The 15326-nt window shown below is 32.8% G+C and overlaps 1 protein-coding gene across 2 annotated transcripts; it reads right to left on the bottom strand.

Moving 5' to 3' along the window:
- Nucleotides 1–3444: 3444 nt before the first annotated feature.
- On the bottom strand, nt 3445–6114 carry LOC122281148 (meiotic recombination protein SPO11-2). 2 transcript variants are annotated; one of them, XM_043092447.1, is made up of 11 exons: nt 5940–6114; nt 5743–5826; nt 5409–5538; nt 5189–5326; nt 4998–5086; nt 4559–4687; nt 4374–4468; nt 4150–4212; nt 3993–4069; nt 3739–3905; nt 3445–3647 (listed from the first exon to the last, which is right to left on the bottom strand). In XM_043092447.1, exons 1-11 carry the CDS (start codon nt 6018–6020, stop codon nt 3513–3515), a joined length of 1188 nt encoding a protein of 395 aa, XP_042948381.1. In that variant the 5' UTR covers nt 6021–6114; the 3' UTR covers nt 3445–3512. The 2 variants fall into 2 exon arrangements, with proteins under 2 accessions (XP_042948381.1, XP_042948380.1); XM_043092446.1 differs by having other exon boundaries at nt 3778–3905.
- Nucleotides 6115–15326: the final 9212 nt, after the last annotated feature.

Genomic DNA, 15326 nt, shown 5'->3' with positions numbered 1-15326 from the left:
TAGGAGGCATCAGCAGTCGGCACCACCAATGACAACAGTGGCTTCCCACGTGCCAACGCAGACCTTTCGTACGTGCGACCGACGCCCCAATTCCCCTCTTCTTTCAAGAACAGAACCCTGCCAGCTGTCACTGGTTCTTATCGTACCCAATCCACGACACGTCGGACACATCCTTCTTTTTTTTGTCAACCGATCGTAGACATATTGAAAAATTTTAAATATTAGAAGTTATAAAGATATTATTGATAATTTAAAAAAATATTTAAAATGAATAAAAAATATTAAAAGATATAATATTTAAATAATAATAAAAAAATAGATAAATTAATATATGATTTATTATAAAAGTTAGTATGTAAAATAGTTGATGATGTATTTTAAAAAATAGAATGAATGACCTATTTTTTTATTTTACATACTGATTTTTATAATATATCATATATCAGTTTATCTATTTTTTCTTTATATCATTTAAATATTATATTTTTTATTCATTTTAAATATTTTCTTTAACTACTAATAATATTCTCATATCTTTTGATATTTGTAATATCTTCTCATATAAAATATTATATAATTATGTTCAATTTTAAATTAATCTAAATTTATAAGCTAAACTAAAATATAAATTAATTCAAAAAATAAAAATAAAAGATTGTATAATAAAAATATTCTATAATATTTAGTTTTTACAACTTGGATTTCACATTCTCTATAAGTTCAGATTTATTAAATCAAAACTAGAAGCAAACCCCTGATACTTTGATATACAAGAGAATGGATCAATACCAATTAATAGTAGCAATGGTCAGATTCTTTCAATAAAGTAGCACAAAAGATAGGAGAGGAAGCGTGGGAAATGGGAAGGGGAGAGAGAAATGAAATAAAAACTTTTATATTGAATTGCAGGATCATTTACATGTAGAGGGATCATTTTAGCAAAATATAAAGTGTTTTTATTTTACAAAATTCAATGGAGTAGTATTTTAAGAACATTTTTTTATATTTTAAAGAAAAATGTATTTCACGATAGTCATTAGGAGTGCTCTAAATCCACACATTATAATTTTTTTCAAATATTTAGTATATGGATAATGATAGAATAATTCAATTAATTTAAAAAGAATAAACTCAAAAATAAAAAATAAAAAATAGAAAAAAAATATATGGTGTGTGGACTTATGTGGAATAAAGCTCAAATGTATTCCAACACATTATTTGTTTTTGCCTATTATAATTATAAAATGATTAAAATATAAATATATTTTTAAAACGAATTTATAAATAGATTTTTTTTCTATTTATAAATATAAATAAACAAAGATTTTATTTTTCATTTAGTTCTCCAAAACTCAGTTAATTGTTTAAAGCTAATCTTACTATTTTTGTTTCTAATTTTTCCTAAAATTTCAGCTAGCAAATAGATTTTCAAACATTCTTTTTGACTTTTTAGGGCAGGTTTGGGTCATGACACAAAATTCTTATATGATCTTATGTTATCTAATTTCATCGTATTACTAAATATAATTCAAATATAAAATTTTTAAATTAATTATTATAATTTTTTTAAATCTCTAAATAAAAATAATATTATAAAAATATATTCTTATAATATTTTAACTTTATAATATTTTTTATTCAATTTTTTTTCTCATTTTTCAAAACTTAAAAAATAATCAATTCAAATTATCTTACTACTATTCACAAACTATCTTATTATTATTCATAAAATTTTCATCTCATTTCACTTCTCAGACCTGGCCTTAGTAAAATAATTTTTCACTAATATCATAATTTATATATATATATATATAAATACTTTCAATTTAGTGTTTTCTTTAATTGAAAGAGCTACAAAACAAATAACACCATGGATTACTATCTACCTTAATAATTATACAATATTTAAAACGTATATTTTAATCTTTGAATTTAATTGAACATATTACTCTTATAGAAATTATATTTTCAAATCCGCATGTAAAAAATATCTAATAAAATATTTATAGAGTATAATTTGATTTAAAAGATAAATTTTAAAATTTAAATTTTATAAATTAAATTTTATTATTTAAATAATATAAATGATATACTCTACGCAACTTGAAAATACAAAAACTAATCTTGATGTCTTATGTCCCAAATCTCTATCCATTCTGATTTCAATGCCTCCGACAAAAGATCTCCTAATCAGCAATAGCCTATCACTCGCAGGAAAAATTGTCAAAGATACATCTATGAATTATTCCACGTGCCCAATCGGGGAATCCAACGGTTGGTGCTGACTATGCAAGTCAAACTCCAATCAAAGCGATCGCTTTTGTGCCCATGGATCACCATTTATAGTCAGTTCAACCTGAATGCACTCCGATAATCATTAATATTTAATGCGATTGAAATTAATGAAGAACTGGACCTAATCCATATGCAAACTAGCCCAAAACACGTTTATTCTGTTAAATTCTCCACTCGACCCAGTCAATACTTAATTGGGCCTGGAAAGCCTCTGTCAGGCCTCCCTCATGGTTACTAGCCCATCCTCAATATCTTAGCTACAAAATTTCTACTGGCCCAACATAAAGCCCACCCAACACTGGCACTTTGCAGCACTCCTCTTCCTTGAAAGCCATTCCACTCCTCTATGTTCTCTTATGTTTTCTTCCCCCATCTATGAGCGCACTCCTTGGCTTCTAAACTTGGTGTATGGCCCCTCTCGTTGGTCGAAGAGAAAATCATTTTGGCAACACTTGGATAAGAGCTACTATTGGTTCTATGGCACTTTGTTCTGTATATGGGACTTTAAACTTACTCAAGATCGATCACTAGTAGGATAGAGTAAATTTGGGGGAAAGCCCGTGCTTTCATTGTGTATTGGTGGCCTAAGAATTTTTGGGACCAGCATTGGTTAATCGAACTTGGGTACAATGGGGGAGTACTCACACTTCGACTGAAGACAGACATGGTTCTGCTCATATTCGGTAACGGTTATAGGAAGTATAATATTATCCACTCATCTTCCATTTTATCGCAGAAGCTCGGCATTGTAATCTCGAAGTTTAAGAAAATGGGTCAAAAATGCTTTAAGAAAATGGAATCGAGAGCTAATTGGGTACTCTCTCCTATCCATGGTCTACTTCATCTGCCTAACTCACTCTCTAGGAAGACCAAATTTGAATAGCTCTCCAATAACTTTGGACCTTTGGTATGAAAATCTCTCTAGAGCCAAAAATCCCGCATTACGTGGTTGACTATTCCTTTAAATACCAAAGTTTTCCAAATGTCTAACACGGTGAGACCTCATCAAGTCAGTGGCATACGGTATACCATTGGAAATATCTTGGTACCTTAAAAATGTGAAAATTGAATATTAAAGCAGTATCGGTAGAATCGGGTCTGACCACAATGATCATTGGAAGACATACTTTACTAAAAGAGAAACCGACATCAGAAGGCTCTTGCCTGATTTGATTAAATGCAATCGTTTTGTACATCGTGGTCATCAGGGACCATTGCTAGATGTAATTGGCTTGTACAATTTTCTTTGCTATGTATTTCCCTAAATAATCATATCCATGGAAGTACAGAGCTTCGATTTCGACTCTCTGACCATGCTGAACCATTATTTCCAGCTCTCGTCTATAGTTCTCCTGCCAAAACAAGTTTGTACTCGGTTTTATACTACCAAAACTTTTCCAGAAGATACACTCAACCTTCTTCCCCTTAGGACTTGGGAGGAACTATGAAAGGGCCAGAGCTCTGTGTTGCTAGGGGGTTTACCTGCAAGACTTCCGAGGACATCAAACTTTTAGCAATTTGCAGGTCCCGTGGCTTCAATGGAACCAGGGATTGTTCAGGTATCATCTCCAGATCATCTACTCGAAGTCCCAACCATTTCACGTTGCAAGCTTAATCATGTATTTGGCATTGACATGTTACATTCTAAGGAAGAAGAAAGTGGGGGCAGTTTTAGCATGATAAAACAAGAAAACTACCATATCTATATGCCTCCAGGCCCATTCCTATACTCCCGAACTTGAAGGTGCAGAGAATAGCTAATCCGGCTGGATTCCTTGAAATTTATTTCTGGAAATTACAAGTGAGTGCTTACAAATAACTTTTGCTAGGGGAAAGAAAAAGGGTTGCCCATACCAGTCAACCAAAGCTAAAATGGGCAAGCCCGGAAAAGCACGGGCCAGTCGGTGAAGAAGAAACCTATGTCCAACCTCATAATTTAGTTTGAAATCAGCATTTAATTATGAAAGCATAAATAGATCCACCAAAAGTAACTCAATGGTGTGTTGAAAGTTTTGATGATGGCATTTGTCTAAATGTTGGAGCTTAAGCTTCAGTGGACCGAGCTATTCAAAACTTACCTTGTGGCAATATCGGGATACCCTTTGGCTGTGATAAGAATGCTTGGAATTTGATTGAACACACGGTCCTCGGCCAGCCGTTGAAATATTGCATGCTAAACAAATGCAAGTACCAAAAATGTTGTTGCATTGAAACTAGGGAGCCATCATAGGTGGTTGTTTGAAAGCTTGAGCAAAGAAGATACCTTTTCCACTACAATGATGTACCGTGCATCCGTTTTCAAAATCAAAGTCTCTAACCTATTCAGGTCACCAGATATAGCATGCCCAGACAATCCACACTCAGAACAATCCACGACCTCTTGGTTTGGCTCCTATGCATGTTTTAAAGAAAGCAGTGTGAAATTGCAACCAATCTCTAAACATCTGCTAATATGATCTACTACATAACCTTTCTTCTCAGAAACAGAAATCTAGATTTGAAACGTTGGCTTGTGAACTTCAATTCTTATTGCAATTAAGAATCCATTTTTTATTTTGAAACTGATTTTGTAATTCGCTAAGGCTTAAAGCTGGCAATTCAATCCTGAGTACAAGTAATTGGCTGTTTATTGCATTGATTTTGTACAAAAGGGCGTTGCTTGCAATACAATTCATCGAACAAAAAGCAGTTGGATAACGTACCTGCAGCAACAGGCGCCCAGCAACAAGTCCTCGACTCGATGCCATGATTCCAAGACTGTATCGACTACACTGAAGCAATGCTACAACATCTGTTACAAGATTCCCAAAATAACTAAGAAACACTAATCTGTGCGAAAAAAATTCTAAGACAATCAGATAATCATAGCAATAATGGAGACGAGGCAATTAACCTTGGATCGTCCTGTTAACCTGCAATTGAGAAGTAAAGTAATCCGGAGAATCACAAAGCAACTTGTAGAAGAGCTCCCTCTGCGTGACGCGTTTTTCTTGCACCAGAACCCCAAAGCACATCTCCATCACCTTCCACACTATCAAGCAGAGAAACAGTTGGCATGCTCGTCAACGTTGATACTCTAAGAGGCGAAACAAATTTCTTGATTAAATCAGTACCACGAATAAAGGCTTTAGCGGTATTAGCTCTCATTAAAGACCTCGTGCAGAAGGAGTGAGAGAGAAAAATGCATGACACTTGAGTCAACAGTCCTTTGCAGGCTCGACTATTGCTCGACCTTCTATTGATCTATTTCAACCAACCGAGTTCAGATTCTCAAATAATGGACAGAAAATTCTAACATAATATCCGTAACGAAGAGTACTTTTTGAATTCGGTTTTCCGCTCTTTTCCTGAGGTTTCTCAGCAGACAAGCAAATCGATACGCTAATGAATGAGTACAATGTAATCAAAGACTGAATAATTGTAAAATACTGCACAGCATAAAAATACCAGAGGGAGATCAGAAATCGCAGGAGTAGGAGAGGCCAAAATCCTGAGGAAATTGAGCACCGCCACTTCGATTCTAGCTCGAATCTTAATAAAAAAAAAAAAAAAAAAAAAAAAGAAAAAAAAAAAAGAAAAAAAGACAATTGAACCAAAAGAAAAGGAATGATGAATGATGATAATATCAATGATGACGGTGTTACCTCAGAAGGAGGGAGGATATCGGCATGGCAAAGATTTTGGTCAGAGAAGAACCTCATTGAGGATTTACGTGGATCTTCCATTTTGTGGAGTGAACGGTGTTTTGGAGGAATTAGAAACTCCGCTTGCCAGCCATTGGCGCGCAAGACACGTTATATTTTCAAAGATGCCAGGGGCAAAAAATAATTTTAAATAAAGGCAACTAAGTGAAATTTATAGTATTTCTATCTATTTTGCTAACTTTTTGGGAAAATATCTTATTATAAGACGTATTTCACTTGCCGATCTATTATTTTTTAAAAGAGAAATGAGATTTTTAATTTTATTAATAACTCTCACTTATAATTTTATTAATAATTCTCACTTCTAACGGAAAAAAATTTAATATAAAACAAAAACCATAGCTGTTACAAGTTCAAAAGCTAAGAAATGTAAAGACTATTGTCCAATTTAGCTAAAAGCAGAGCAAGATGGCTAGTTTAGTTATATAAAATCAAACTATTTCATTTCATCTTATCTTATTTCATATAATCATTATAATGTTTTCAAATTTTCACTTAAAATATAATAAACAATTCAACCTTTTCAAATTTTAAAATAAAACTAACATCAAAAAATTATTTTATAATAACATTTTATTTAATATTCAACAAAATTTTTCATCTCATTTCATCTAAAATGTGTAAGTAAACGAGGCACATTAATTTTCCAAGTGTATATAAACATATCAATTTTATGGGAAGACTTTGAATAAACTCAAAAGAAAAACTAACACCATCAGCTCCAATTTTAGAGAGGCCCTGATCAGCTATCCCTTCGGCTTCTCTATTGAGTAGGCAAAACTCAAAGAGCGGATTAGCATATTTTGGAGTTTTTAATTTTTGGTTCTTTTTCTTTTCATATTTTTAAAAAATATAAAATATATCAATACATTAAAAATTACTTCCTTAATTATTAAAAAAAAAAAATTAGATGAATGATCAACTAGAGCGGTAATAATGGGGCGGCATAGTAGAGTTTCTCAAACTCAAAAGGCATATATAAGAATAAATTGACAAATTATCTTCCCCTAGTTGAAGCTACTTCCAAGGTGGATATCTACGTGTGCATCAAACTAATGCACAAGTAACATAGAATCAGTTTCTACAATAAGATTAGGTTTGCAGTTGATGGTAAAACCAATCCTCAGGGCAGAAATTTCAGTTAAGGCTCTGTTTGATTAGAGTGATTAGATGAGATAAAAATTAAAAGTTGAATAAAATAATATTAAAAATATTTTTTTAATTTAAAAAAATTAAATTATTTATTATATTTTATGAGATAACTTAAAAAAATTATAATAATTATATAAAATAAGATGAAATAGTTTGAACTATATGACCAAACCAGACCTAATTACTTATTCCAATGTCCTAGGCCACTTGAGAAATCATGAATAAAAAGTACACTCATGATTTCTAACAGTACCTCTTGCCACAATATTCAATTTAAATCCTCTTAGAAGGAGAAATTTTCATTTTAAATTGCGGTGAATGTGACAGTACTAAACAAAAGAGTGGCTTCTCTGTTGTTGCAATTAAACCATTTCCCCTAAATTTGAGCATGATTTACGCCAGTAATTTAGCTACTCCTTTAAGGACTTGGTCCTTACAGCTAAAGATGAGTCAAGACAGCCGCCTAAGGTTGTGCTCATGGTACGCGTGCCTAATACAATATGGGCTGGAGTCTCTCATGTATTGAGCCCAAGGGTTTTCCAACCAACCATGGGCGCCACACAAAATTGCCTTCTCATGATCACGATGTGTTCCCATTGGATGATTAAGAAAAGGCCTAAAGTTGAGTGCTCGAAGCAGCTTTCGTCAGGACGCGCGTACGTTCCCCCACTGTCGCCTTGCCAAGATGGCAAACATCAGGATCGATCGATGGTTATACTTATGAATGCCCCCGGCCAACTCCATCGATAGCCAGACGCATTAATGAATGGTAGAGCTGAGGCCATGATTACAAGTTACCCACTTGTTTTGGCATTTTCCGGCCCCACACACGCACACATATATGCCAGCCACGCTAATTTAGGAAAATGACATGTCTCTGCCCAGCTTCTCATCAGTTGTTTGAGCTTTTGTTGGTGGCATAAGACAATTAAGCTGCATTGTCTTGTTCCCAACCTCAGTTGTCGAATACCATTTTCAAAGCTTAATTAAGCTGTTGTTGCCATAGCGATAGACTTCATTTTGTCTTGTTTGTTTGAGAGTAATTTATTTGTTTCTGTGAGTTTCTATGTAAGTTAAAGAAAGACCTTGCCCTGATGCAACTCATGCATGGCCGGATGCCGGTTTCATCGATCTGGGTTAAAATTAGATGGATGCATGGTATCCTTGCTCCTCCCTTTTATATTATTTTTTTGCTGTGCATTTTTTACAAATTACTATTTATTTCTGGGAAATACTTTAGCATCATATAATTACACAAAATTTAACCTACAAACTAACATAGTTTAACGTGATACATCATATTGTAAAGTTATTTTTATTATAAAATAGATCTAATAGATTCCAAAAGACCTTATCAATTTGTGAATTTATATTTGTATAATTTCTCGATCTCTGTAGTAGTTCTCTTTGTTTTTATATAATATAATTTAGATTTTTTTAATTGTTTAACTCTGATGACACTGTGATACGTGAATTATCAATATTGATCTATTAATTAATTAAGTGGTATATACATACCACGTAGCATATATACCACAACATCATGATCAGTTTGTAAGAATCTAAGAGTATTCACAATCATTTATATATCTAAAATTTTATTTAAAATAATTAACCAAACATCACTTTATCTATTTTATGTACAATAATTTATTTATTTTTGCACTATATTATTTAAATATTATTATTTTCTTACTTTATACATTCTTTATTCTCTAATGTGATTATACTGTATCAATTCACTCTCAAAATAATAAAAATAACCGAAATAGAAGACTTACAAAAAATTAGAGATGAAGATAAATGAGGATTTATTTTTCTTCATTGAACCAATTCATGAGTCTAATATAATCAAATTATAAACACAAAGAGATCTCACAAAAATAACCCTATAAGCATGTATGATTTCATATAATATATTAGATTTACTTTATAATAAAAATTAATTTACAGTTTAATGTATTGCATCAAGTCACGTGATCAGTTTGTAAGTTTATTTTATAGAATTTTTTTGTGACAAACATTTCTCTAGTTAGAATTCATGCAATGTTTATGTAATAAGCGTGCAACCACCGTAAAGAGTAGCAATGGCGATACCCATCATTAGGGGTGTACAAATAACCCGTACAACCGACCCGGTCGATTTAACCGATCCGACCCGTCCAAAAAAACCCGAACCGTTTCATTTTTATTCGGAAGTGGAAATAGCCGTACCCGTTTTTGATGTAAACGGAATTACCCGATACCCGTTCGAGCCGTTTCTCTTTATTTCTCTCGCTTTCTGCCTTTTCCCTCTTGTGAGGTTTTGTTCCTCTACCTTGCTTCGACGAGGGTCCATGGAGACCGAAGAAGAAATTGCCATAGCCTACGAAGAAGTCTACGGCCCCGCTTACAGTTCTGATCCATCATCATCAGAATGAACTCGGAGCCCAAACATCAACTTTCCCAGCTCCTCAGCCCCGTCTGATATTAAATCCTCCATCTTAAGCAATACCCAGATCTAGATTCGGGCTCATTTTCGTGGGTCGGTGCCTATTTGTTGAATCTACTTTGGTTGAGTTCGGTTTTTATATTATGTTTTCAGTTTATGTTTGTTTACTTGCGTTTGGATAGCGGGAAAATAAACACCTATGTCAGGAAATATGTGTTTGGTTGCTGAGAAATTACGGCATGCGTGAAAGTTTTTATGTATAATCCGATTACTTCAATGGCTGAATTAAATGACTTCGATTTGGGATTCCGATCTGAAAATATTATTCCATATTTTCGAAACAGAACAAGGAGAAATTTGAAAGTGGGTTTTTGGGTGCTTTTGGGTCTTCTTTACTGCTTGCGATTTGGGTGTTTTCAACCATTTTTTTGTCAGGTCAAAATCGGTTTTGGATTAGAATGGAGTTGATTTGGAGGTGGCGGTTAAAACAGAGCAAGTAAAAATGAGGGGTTTTGAGTTTTCTTGAAGGTACGAAGCTATATCCGGAACTTCCCTATTATATGTGTTTGGTTGCTGAGAAACTACAGCATGCGTGAAAGTTTTTCTGTATAATCTGATTTTACTTTAATGGCCGGATTATATATGTGTTTGGTTGCTAAGAAATTACAGCATCGGAAGTCATCTTTTCTTCATTTTTTTTTTTTCCTTTCTGAAAAAAAGATTAAATCGGAAAACCCGGAAAAAAAAAAAAAAAAAAAAAAAAAAAAAAAAAAAAAAAAAAAAAACGGGTCGGTTAATCGGGTAATGGAATACGGTTCGAGAATACCAAATTCGGCAGTGGAAGATGTCGGGTCGGGTCGGAACCGTTACGTTTCGGGCCGGGGCGGGGCGGGGCGGGTGAACAGCCCTACCCATCATGTAAAATATAGAAAGAGACTGAAAAAGATAGTTGAAATGATAAAAGAATGAGAGAATTAGCACATAGAAAAATAAAAATAAAATATGGATAAACAATTTTCTTTAAATATTGGAAATTATTATTATGTAAGAATGCTAAATAGATTCTTTTATTTTATTTTGATATAAGCTAAATTAATAGACAATATATTTTGACGAAGTGAGATGATATACATGAAAATGATTAATTGAGGGTAAAGCCATAACAAATAGAGAAATGTTTTAGAAAAAAAAATTATGTAAAAATAAATTCACAAATTAATATATTATGAACTATGATGTCATAAAATAAAATTATTAAATTTAAAATATATTATAAAGTTTTTGTAAGATATTTAAATTGTGATGGTAACAATTCTATGACAAATATTATTAATTGTAGCATCCTTTAATATGGATGGCGTAGGGGACTGCAGACCAAAAAGGCAACGTTTAAGAACCATAAAAGGCTATCTATGTACCGTCAACTGCCACCGCCCAACTCAACGACAACATGTCAACAACGCTAGCTCCAGCTGTTCTTACTTTTCTCATAATTTATTATCATCCTTTCTTAACGCTATCTCTCGAGTCTCATTGATTGCTAAAGTCCAAGCAAAGCTTTCTCTTGTGAATCTGTGATCGTGTCCCCACCCACCCACAATATTATCTTTGTGATCCGCAAGCACGCAAATTGCAACGTGCAGCTGCTCGAAAGGTAGAGGCTGTACTTGCTATCCGAATTAATATGAAATACGTCAGTGGAGTCCTTTAATGTTACTGCTTAATATTATCCATGTATTTAATTTTTTTAATTTTTATTTAGTAGTTAAGAATGTAATTATTAAGAAAATTATATTTTTTAATAATTAAAGATATTAAAAAATATATTTTAAAATTAAAAAAAAAAAAACAAATCACTATAATTGTGCTAGAGCTGCTGGACGGCCGCTAGCACCTTCCAATTAATATATAGAGGACTTTTGACAGCCTTTTATTTTTTTATTTTTTTAATCATAACGAAACAATGGTCAGCAGCGAGCACCATGCATGAAGACATTTAACGAATTAAGGATTTGGTCGGTTGCAATTTGTTCTAATATCGCACGAGTTGTCCATGCAACAACTTTTAATTAAACATCATGTTAATCATTAAAGATTCAACTTAATTAATTTGTATGTATATAAATATATATATATATATATATATCTTTTGGTGATAGAGAAGTTTTCTGTGGTCCTATATATTTTCATTTAATTTCGTAACTAAATATGCTAATGACCATGAAGGCTTAAAGGTACGTATCTGTAATTTATTCTTAGAAGCAATTGTATTAATGGTACAATATTTTTTAATTATTTTCAAACATTATGAGATTAGTTACATTTTCACTAATATACAATAAACACACACACACATGTTATCATCGTACTTCGTATGACTGGACAAGGTTCTAATAATTCAAATTGGGGTCTTCACCTATGAACACAAAGAATAAGGTAAAGAATAAGGTTGGCTTAGGGTGTTCCAAGAAGTCTCTAATGCCTAAATTAGTCTCACGCGTTCTTAGTTTTGGTTTAGAATAATTCAATCCAGAGAAAACTCTTTGTACATGAGAAGTAGCTTTTATATGAAGTTTAGAAGGAAAATTATGTTCCCCGTGTCAACGTTGAGCCATCGTGCATGTGTCTATCTTAGTATAGTATTTAATACAGTGTGGTTCCTAAGACAACGCACTTAATGTAGTGTGGCTCCAAAAACGTGTCCCAGCAGTGGGTGAATGGTGCGATCACTTCTAGTCTCCTTCGTCAGAGAATGGAGGGTCGTTTGGGTCCTCCGTTCACTTGTCGGCAGAGGCCTTTTAATGCCTAGTGTTGCAAGAGATGTCAAAGTCAATATGTCTCATCTATCCCCCCCCCCCCCCCCTCGCAAGGTGGCTTTTGTCAATTGATGCAACTAGAGACCTATGTCCTTTTAACGATTTTGGAGTCGTTGGAAGGTAAGGCTCGGGCTATCCTGGGCCTCATTGTTTTGCCACAGCCCAACTATCATGGGCTGGGTGGGAAATATCCCTCCCAATATATACAATTTCTTCGAAATTTAAATGCCAAGCGATTATCGAGTTTTAGATTCATTTTTTTCCCTCTCAACCAAACACCACTTAGGCTTTGTTTGGATTAAGAAAATATCGATCTCAATTTATCTCATCTTATATCATCTAATTATTATAATTTTTTAAATAAAATAGAATAAATAATTTAATTTTTTGAATTTTAAAATAAAAATAATATTTTATTTAATTTTTTATTTTAAATCTCATCTTAACTCAATATTTAAAGATGCCCTTAATGGTTAATTAGTAAGGATGGGGTAGCATCGCTAGGCGTGAACATCCAGTGTAATTTTTTTTTAATATTTTTTTAATATTTTTAATCACTTTCTTAATCACTAAATAAAAAATTATATCGATATACTTAAAATTAATTTTTTAATTGATAAATAAAAAAATTAATATTTTTTACCTAATTGGTAAAAAATATTTTTTACCTAATTGGGAGCTTTTCCCAATTGGTAATCCTCGTAATTATTTGCATTGGTAGTGATAGGCTTACCATTACTACCCATTTACTACTTATAAGGTATTAGAAATTTTTTATTTTTTTATCATTTTCTTTTGAGTATTTTTTTAACATCTTTAACCATTAAGAAAAAATTAAAAAATATATAATTTTATTAATAATCACTTCCTTAACCATTAAATAAAATTAAAAATTAAAAAAAAATCAAATACAAAAAAAAATAGTAAATAAATAATAAAATAATAATAACCCTATCATTTTTCATTTGCATTAGAGCATTCTCATTGGATTATCTATATGTAAAGGACATTTTTTATGAATGTAAGATAAATTTAGATATTGACTATTTCATTTACATAAATCTCTACATTAGAATAGTCATTTTTTTATTATATAACAATAAAATAATATAAAATGAATTTGATTTTAACGATTTATATCAAATTTTTACATTAGATTATCTATTTATTCATTATATAGTAATAAATAATTAAAAAATTAAAAAATGTTTAATTTTTTAATTATTATTTTATTTTATTTTATCATATTTTACTATTTTATCTATTATATGTTAATTAGTAATCATATTCTAATTAAATTATGGATTAAAAAATAATAAAAATTTAAAAAACAGTAACTATCAAAGGAGAGAGACTTAAAAAATAATAAAATAAAAATTTACTTGTAAAATAATAATTATCAAATTTGATTTTATCTTTACATATAATGTAGCTAAAAATTAAGAAATTTGATTATAGATAATCTATTACAAGTGATTTTTATGTCTAATAAGTAAAAATAAATTTTAATTTTAAATATAGATAATTCAAGGAGAGTACTCAATAAATTTTAATTTTAAATATAGATAATTCAAGGAGAGTACTTTTTTTTTTTTTTTTTAAATATGAGAATTTGGGGAGGAGATCGAACCCCAGACCTCACTTTTGGAGGTGGGGCTTCATGTCATCCGGCCGTTGGCTCAACGAGAGTACTCTTATATATATATATATATATATATCAGAAACGCTGCTAAGCAGTCCATCCGCTTTTCTTTAAAAAGTAGCCCTCCACTTAGAAGCTGCCACTTCAGCATTTTCACTAAACCATTCCTACACTCGTGCGCATGGGATTACATTCCTTCAGAAAGCTTTTCAATTTCAGACGGATTTTGCCTCGCGCTCAAGCAATTCATTTCGCCCCCAGACCACTTCGCGTCCAGACCACTCCCCGTACTACCAAAACCACCGCCGACCAGTTCACCGCCACCAGCATCCACCGCCGACCAGTTGACCACCACCGCCGACCAGTTCCTCCTTCACCGATTTCTCCCAATTTCATATTTCTTCCAAGAAAATACGTTTCGCACAAATCACGGCCTTGCAGATTTGCATGAAGTTTTAATTCAGATAATAATTTTTAAATAAATATCTCATCCGATTGTTATGAATTCTGTTGTGAAGTGTAAAGAATTTAATTTTGAATGAAAAACAAAAATCATGCTTTATTTATTTTCGAACACAAATCGAGCATTTGCAGGTTGAAAAATTACAGATTCAGAATTAAAGCTAAGAAACAAGAAAAAATATGGCTGACAATAAGTGGCAGGAGGCAGTTTGCGTGACCGGAGCCAACGGGTTCATTGGATCATGGCTGGTCAAAACCCTCCTCAACACATAATCAATTTCTCCATTTCATGACGGTGAAACAAATGGCTGGTAGCCCTATTTGTATTCGGTCTAGAAAGAAATTTAAAAAAGGGAAAAGAGAGAAAGTAAGGTCATAGAAGCCATGGCGGCTTCCTTATCGACCACGAATTCGAAACCCTCGGCGTTGATCAGCTTCACCATGTCCTTTTTCTTCATCTTCGTGCGTGCTCTCTCCCTTGCTCTAAGTTGTATGCATCCGATAATTTTGTTTTCATCCAATCTGGCCAATACCTCACTCTCTCTCACAGAAACCAGATTGGTTGTAACCTTGTTGTTGGAGACGGTGTTCCTTTGAGCGAGCAGTTCGAGGGGTGCGACGGCTACAACGATTACGAGCAATGCGAGGGATGGCTGTGTCGGCGAGGCATGCAATGGTTTGGGCGTGGCAATGTCGACGAGGGTTCGTGCGAGGAGTCCGATGAGAGAGATGCCAAGCTAGTGAATGGGAATTTCCAATTCTCTCAAATGCGGCCACATGAAACATATGGTGTGATGTCTATGTGTCATCACAGAATTAGGGGG

Source organism: Carya illinoinensis, chromosome 11, assembly GCF_018687715.1.
Source record: "Carya illinoinensis cultivar Pawnee chromosome 11, C.illinoinensisPawnee_v1, whole genome shotgun sequence".
Taxonomy (NCBI): Eukaryota; Viridiplantae; Streptophyta; class Magnoliopsida; order Fagales; family Juglandaceae; genus Carya; species Carya illinoinensis.
Note: the sequence above shows the minus strand (reverse complement) of the source record. Positions and strands in the feature narration are given on the sequence as shown.